This window comes from Exophiala aquamarina, assembly GCF_000709125.1.
Source record: "Exophiala aquamarina CBS 119918 chromosome Unknown aczIA-supercont1.90, whole genome shotgun sequence".
NCBI lineage: Eukaryota > Fungi > Ascomycota > Eurotiomycetes > Chaetothyriales > Herpotrichiellaceae > Exophiala > Exophiala aquamarina.
The window spans coordinates 1-7,371 of record NW_013550498.1 but is presented as its reverse complement, the minus strand read 5'-3'; the positions used below and the strand labels follow the sequence as shown (position 1 = coordinate 7,371).

General features: G+C 56.8%; 2 protein-coding genes across 2 annotated transcripts; one reads left to right on the top strand and one right to left on the bottom strand.

Annotated features, from left to right (window-relative positions):
• Window positions 1-2,142: 2,142 nt before the first annotated feature.
• A1O9_13146 (uncharacterized protein) lies at window positions 2,143-3,944 on the top strand (the record flags this gene model as incomplete). Its single annotated transcript, XM_013397939.1, has 2 exons — window positions 2,143-3,421; window positions 3,478-3,944. The coding sequence occupies 2 exons, from the start codon at window positions 2,143-2,145 to the stop codon at window positions 3,942-3,944; spliced, it is 1,746 nt and encodes a 581-aa protein (XP_013253393.1).
• A 729-nt stretch (window positions 3,945-4,673) lies between these two features.
• A1O9_13145 (uncharacterized protein) lies at window positions 4,674-6,505 on the bottom strand (the record flags this gene model as incomplete). The annotated part of the gene is made up of 2 exons (XM_013397938.1): window positions 4,674-6,167; window positions 6,245-6,505. The coding sequence occupies 2 exons, from the start codon at window positions 6,503-6,505 to the stop codon at window positions 4,674-4,676; spliced, it is 1,755 nt and encodes a 584-aa protein (XP_013253392.1).
• Window positions 6,506-7,371: the final 866 nt, after the last annotated feature.

Below are 7,371 nucleotides of genomic sequence, written 5' to 3'. Positions count from 1 at the left end.
TGCCTAATAGGCAGCTGTAGGCAACTATAGCTACTGCCCTATATAAAGACACCTAGGTGCCCAGTTAGTTATAACAATCAAGCCTGTTACAACAATTCAACTGAACTGAGTTGACAAGTGTGATTATTATCTCTACTGTACTTATACGGCAGAGACATACAACTACTTATAGTCGTATATCTTCTGTATCTGCCTAACGTCACGGAGACTGCCTGGCAGGCAGTCCGCCAGTGGCTCTCCTGCCTACAGGCAGATACTCGTTATCATGGGATTCAAGTGAATTGCCGGGCCATGCAGCTCTCTCGATCACGGTGAACCAGTGGACGACCTTCTCATAGATATTGTTTCGGGCCCACCCCAGTGGCCTCAGCTTTTTCGCGGCTATTTCTAGGTGACGGCTACGGAAGCCTCGAACCCATTTTTCGCCTGGTCGCCGGGATCGGGGAGGGAGAGGAGCGCTGGCTAACGATTACGTGTGCCAGATAGAGTAGCATTTTGAGTGGGAGGGATATCCACGTTCGGCCGCTCGAAGGAGGTTATTCCACGAGGGCCATTTCTTCGCAAGGGGTGAGGTATTGCTTATTGGCCGCAGCTTGCTGCCTCGATGGCCTCCCATGATTTGATGCCACAATGTCGACAAGGGTATAGTACCTGACTCGATTCCGACAAGGCAGCATTGGTGGTTTTCTTGGGGACAGTTCTCGACTGAGCCCAGGCCATTGATGAAGTCGCTGCAGCGACACGAGGAAGGGGACGGCCATTCCACCACAGTTCCTACCAATTACTACTTTAGGCAAGGGGCGTTTCTACCGCCAGTGACATGCACCCCACATGGTGGTAGTATTGATTTAGTAAATTACGCCATGGTAACAAGGAGCTCATCTAAGTACCTCTCGAACCCTCATAATATCAAGTTATAGCACTGCCAACCATATGGTTTGTCTAGACATGATAAGGCTGACCTCGTACAACATTGAGCAGTTTCTCGGCTAGATCATAGGGTGTAAGCTCAGCTCGCCTTGCGCCACACCGCAGGTAATTTTTGGCTAAACAGATTTCTATCATGGAAAGTACTGTACGTATTGCTACAGTAGGAGTGACATTGCTAAGATAATGCCAGTGCAAATCAATGTACCGGGGGCACATTTTCGGCTAGTCGGCTTTTCGTGGGAGGCCAGGTGACGTTACCGCCGGAAGGAAAAGTGAATCTATGAGAACAGTGTGGGGCTTAGTTCTAGGCCTATTATGCACAAACCCAAGGTTGATTCGACGACCGTTCCTTTTTTTGCCCAGAAACACGGCCCACGCAAATCGCCGGTTCTCCCAAACCCTCCCGTCACGGTTCGGCCACGAAATTGGGTTTGGCCCCGGCTTTTCAGGCCTACCGCGTGGAGGATTTTCGCGCTCCCTGTGAAATAGCAGTCCGGGCGGATTTTAGGCCGGGAGCGAGGCGCAAAGGCATCTTCGCCGCCAGAATTCGGGTGGCGGCCACTCTTCCGCCGCGGTTGTCGTCACGGTGAAAGTTGTCGGAGCGTGGGTCATCAGACTCAGTGCGAAATTCGCGGCACTGAGCCAGGGGTTCAGGATTCTCAGGGCCATATAATATATGTCAAACTGGGTGCGCAACTCAAGCACCGGTCCCCCTCTCCGTCCTCCTCCAACTTCCGGCCGCACGTAGTCAGAGGGTGGTGTTTCTTCCAACATGGCCCAACAGGGTCCGGCCGACGGCAAAGGCCAACAGTCCTACGGGGCGTCGCTGCCAACCTTCTTGGGAACTCTCACCACATCGGGGGCTTATTTTGCGTTGTCCGCCGTCTCGGCTTCACTGGTGGTCAGGCTTTGGCGCCGGCGTCAGATCTAGTAAGAGCACCGACGAGCCCCTAATACGCCGTCCTCCCGGTCACGCGGCGCCTCCTGCTGATCAATCATTCTACCCGTAGTTACCCCCGCGAGGAGTACTTCTCGCACAGTCAGCTCGGCGTCGTCCCCGAGGGCGTCCTGAGCTGGCTGTCGCCGGCCTACCGGGCATCCGACTCAACGATCCTGCACGACTGCGGGTTCGAGGCCTTGATGTTTGTCCGCTACCTCCGCCTACTGACTCGATTGTTCGGGCTCGCGTCCCTCATCCTACCGCCATTGATCATGCCCCTAGCGTGGATCGGTGGTCGTGGCCCTCGTGACGGGGTGAATGGTCTGGATCGGCTGGCGTGGCCGAATGTCCGGGTGGATGCCCACGGGCGCCACTGGGCATTTTGCCTGGGAAGCACCTGTCTCCTCGCGATCCTCTGGTTTCTCGTCGACCGAGATCTTCACGAGGCTGCCTGGATACGACAGTGGGATCGAATCGGCTCCGCGAACCGACAACTGCACCTCGTGCTCGTCGAAAACCTTCCGGCCGGCTATCGGGACGCATCATCACTGGGGACGTGGTATCGACAGCAGCTCGGGGACGTCCTCGAGGGCGTATACGTCATCGAGGATGCGACAGAACTGGCGAGGCACATGGCGGACGCGAAGGAGACCGGCGAGAAAGAGCGACGACTGTCACAAAGGATCGCTCGCTCCCGGACGGGTCCACCTGGGGAGGACTGTGACGCGAAGGGCGTCATCGTGCAGGCACACCAGTCTCTCCTCCGCCTCAAGGGGAGCCCCTCGGCCCTCATCCAGTTCAAGGATGGCCGCATTGCGTGGTATGTCGCTCACACGGTGAGTTGGCCCCAAGCAGGCCACATGCGCCCACACCTCCTGGACGGGTCGGTCGACGACCTCGTCTTCGAGAATCTGGGTCCTTCCTGGGAGGCCGCGGGCTCCTCCAGCGCGGTGGGTTCGGTCGTGATAGCCGCCTCGATGGCGCTCTGCGCCCCACTCATCTCCATGACCGGCACCCTGTCCCAGCTCGACTCGGTTGCACGGCTCGTCCCCCACGGCCAGGTCATCCTGGCATGGCCCTCTTGGTTGAAGGGTCTGGTTCAGGGCGTCGCGCCTCAGTTGGCGGTGACCTGCATCTTGGGTATCTTTCCCCACGTCCTGCGCGCTATCGTCCGACGACAGAGGCGTCCCACCGCGCTCGAGGTCGAGTTGGCGGTCGACAAGTGGTACTACGACTTCCTCTTTGTCTTTCTCGTGCTCAATGTCTCCATCTCGGTCGCCGTGACCACGCTTTTGGCGCAGGTCGCCGACAACGTGAGAAGCATTCCCTTCATCCTCGCGGAGAACCTTCCGAAGGCAGCGACCTACTTTTCCTCTTACGTCGTGACGTCGACCCTTCTCGCGTGCGGGCGCGACCTGTCTCAGCAAATCTCCCTTCTCCGTTATGCCGTGGGCCGCCTTTGGTCACCTCGCTGGACATCACCGTCGCCGACACTGGACTCCCTCCAGTGGGGATTTGTCTACCCGCGCGTGGAGATCGTGGCCTGTATCGGTGAGTAGACAACCCACTCAGTTTTGCATTCAGACCCGACCCCGCTGACAGAACAGTGATCGTCTATGGTCCCTCGTCCCCTTTGATTCTGCCCCTGGCGTTTCTCTCCTGTGCGCTGATGTCTCTTTCCTACCGTTATCTCCTTCTCTACGTGGTGCGTGTTGAGGTCGAGACCGAGGGGAAACTCTACCTCCTGGCTATACGTCATCTGTTGTTTGCCATGGGCGTCCAACAGGTCTACTGTCTGGGGTTGTTCTCGCTCAACGCGGTCGACACGGGCTCTCCACACAGCTTTGTGCAGGCGGCGATCGTGGCGGTGTCTGGTCTGGTCACCTTTCTGCTCGATCGCCACGTTCGCCGTCAATTTTCGCCCTTGTTTGTGTACAAACCCTGGAGCGGGATGACCGTCGGGTGCATCCACGACCGTGCTGGCCAAGAACAGGCGCGAAGGGCGGAGAAAATCGTGCGGGAGGCTCGAGCCACGTTGGCGCTCCGAGCTTGTGCTGTCGATGTGGAGCACTAGAACACAGCCCGTGCGCCCCCGCCATGAATTCCGCATCACCACGTGTACAGGGGCGAACCACGGGCAGCATGAGGTTACCAAGAGGCAAAACAACGTCCAGACCCACTCGAATATGTTCCGGGTTCCCGGCTATTGGGTGGCCCATCCCAGCGAGGCAGGTGCGGAAAGGGATTTAGGTAATTTGGTGGGTGGATAGACTGGCGCACGTCCGAAGTCGGGCGGTGTGGATTGGAGATGGTGTCGACACAAAGGAGACATGTTTCGTCCGAAAGAACGTGGCGAGGCACGTGTTGTGAATTACGGCAGTGGAAGCATATGTAATTCTTATTATTTGTCTACCCTTTCAGAATGTAGAAAGTATAAATACACTGAAAGTAATACTCTAGAAGCTTCCTCACAATTTCCAAGCACGCGGAATGATTCCATAAGGCATTCATCAATGTCATGATAGTTGGTTGAGCCTCATATCACAACAGCACGCACGCAGAGGAATGAGCGGTCATACGATACAACCACAGTACCGTCCCGTGGCAGAAACAGATGATGGACCCGCGGGAAAAGCGTGTCGGCAAGATCCTGGGGGTTCCAGGGAGACAAGATTGCTGCGTAGAAGTCTAACTTGCCTGTGCCACCGGTGCTCGATCGGATATGACGAAGTTTCTCTGCTCTTGCTACATCACGTGATTCATTACTCGGCACCCTCTAAACTTAACCGTAAAGATTTATCTGTTAAAAGTGGTTAAATAGCACTGCTTTTGCGGCGACCCGGACGTTCTCGTCAATCTCGACCCCCTGTGCACCTCTTTCCAAGAGGAAGACGCTCGGGGGATACTGGCCCTGTCGTTCCGCCCTCCGAAGCTGCTCGCTACTGTGACTCCGCATCTCACCATCGTAGAGGAGATATCGCCCGGCGTATTCGCCGATCTTCACTCTCCATTCGGCCCTTCCGACCCTTTCGAGCAGTCTGAAACCGCCTCGTCCCAAGACATACACCGAAATGGTGTCGGCGGGAGGCTCCGCCACTCGCCCCGATGAAGGAGAACGACCAAGAACGCTTCCTGACCGCGTCGGGTGAGGCTCCGACCCGGCGATCGGCATTCTCGCTACGTTGTCGACATCGACCGCGTCGCCGCTCAGAGTGGAATAGCGACTCGATGGTGGGAATGGAGAGAATGGAGGGAAGCTACCAATCGCCTCCTGGTACGTCCGGGCAGGCTCGTTCGTCCCTGATGTCCGATCCCGTGAGGGCATCAGAGCATCCCTCGTCTCCAATGACTCCCGCGGGCTCCGTGACCGACGGCGTGTGACAGACCGGGATGGACGTCGCTGAGTGGCCGTATTTCGGACACGGGATGAGAGGGCGGCGCGGCTGTCAGGCCTTTCGGTCATCTGGTGGGGCACGCTGCGAGGGGGCGTCGTGGATGCCGCGCCGTAGTATTGATCCAGCGGGAAGTCGATGCTGTACGACACGTCATTGTCTACCGGGTCAAGGAAAGCTCGAATTTTGGACTGACGCAGGGAGGTGGCTGAGACCCTGCGCGGTCTCTCGCGTGTTCCGCCATGTTCTCTGGATGCATTATGTTCCCGGCGAAGTTGAGCCTGCATACGCCGGTCCGGCCGTCCCTGCCGACGTTTCTGTGTGAGGATGTCTCTCGTCGGGTGCTCACACGCGCGGTCCGACCCGGGGCGCCGGCGAGGGGCGGGGTGCACCTGCGGTACAAAGGGAATCGGTTCCAGCTGAAGCTGGAGGGCGAGATCGGCAAATTCACGCCATGTGTCGATGACCGGTGCAGAAGGCGTCGAGATAAGGACGCAACTCGGTACGAGATCCTCAATGTGCTCGAACGCAAAACGAAGGAGCCGGTGATACTGCTCACAGGACATCTGGTCGTAAGCACGGCTGGCGAGTAGGTCGCGGGTGGCGGACACACAACACGCCATAAGCTTCCAGTCCTGGACCAACGATTCTAGGTCTAGGAGCGGTTCCTGGACCTTATTAAGGTTCGTCATCAATTGTAAGATTTCGGCAGGGTCGAAGCGACCGAAGATGGCACTTTCTTCCAAAAGGTCTTCCACGGCCATCAAGTCCTCCGTGAACGCGGGCGCGAGGAGGCGGATACCGCGAACTGTCGGAGGGTCAAGACGCTCGAGGCCATTGGGGATGCCTTCGAACACAGTTTTCCACCCCGCCACCATGTGGTTGACGTAATTACCGATCAATCCCTGTGGAAGAAGATGGTCAGTTTGACAGCTGGGGCGGGGAAATATTTTCAGGCTTCCGCCCTCCGTCACATACGTACTCGGTTCCGCTCTGGACCGAACATTTTCGGGAGGTGTCCCAGGGGAAATTTGGCGTTTAGGCCGTCAGATTTCATGATTTCGTCGAAGGTCTGCTGGATATCTTCGGACTTTGACAGCATTTTCAAGCCTCGGTCTGCATAACTGGGGAGGCCTTGAAAGAGGGCGCTGGGGGAGGCATGCCGATAGCTACGGGTGGCTCGGTAGACGTCCTTCGCGGTGTACGGCAGGTGGTTCAACTGTCTGGTTGGGTACGTGGGCATGGCAGGCAGGAAAAAAACCTGTCACGACTCCGAGTGCTAGGGTACGAGAGGATGGTCCAAGGATGGTCTAAGGATAGTGCGTCGGGCCTACACGGTAGGCCGGTAGATGGAGAGATGATCGTGCGCTCTATACCATTGACCGGCCAGGCGCTCCGAGTTACATATGTATACATTGCCTAGGGTGACTGCGGTGGTTGAGATTCTAGCTTGCACGGGTTAACAGTCATCGGTCACCAGCCACCAGTCACCAGTCGTGATCCTAAACACGTATAGGGTGATGGTGGGTACAGTACCAGGAGCAAAGGAAAGCCCCGCGAATGACCCGCCGGTGTAGTCTTCATTTCTGTCGGGCACGGTCGCTGATTTTGATCCCTTACGGGTGAATGTGGGGGGGAACATATTGATGGTGAACTTTCTTTCTCAGCCCCTTTAGCCAATAAACAACGGACCAGAAGGAAGACGAGTCACTGCAGAGCAACCCCAAATTCACGACAGGAATTGTACTGTACGAGATGGGCCCGTGGACCAGAAAACTAACGACATCTTCCAGGTCCTCCCTCAGAACGGATGAACCTCAATGCCATCATCACCGTTTGGTGGGCATAACCCTACCACCCCCCCTTCTCAGTCGCTTTTTTCGATCGATCTCCATGATGCTTCCTGGCTGATGTGGCCCTGGGGCGGGTATGCCTCAAGTTGACTCCGCCTCTTCGTCGCGCAACCTTTACTCTCTGACACCGTACACTGCGGTCGGGCAGGAGAATGGAGGATCAATTCATTCTCCATCGTGGGCGTACATGAAAGGGGCGCCACTCCCTTCCGGCGTACTGGTACTGTATGTTGGGTGTTTCGTGAGGTGCAGAGGG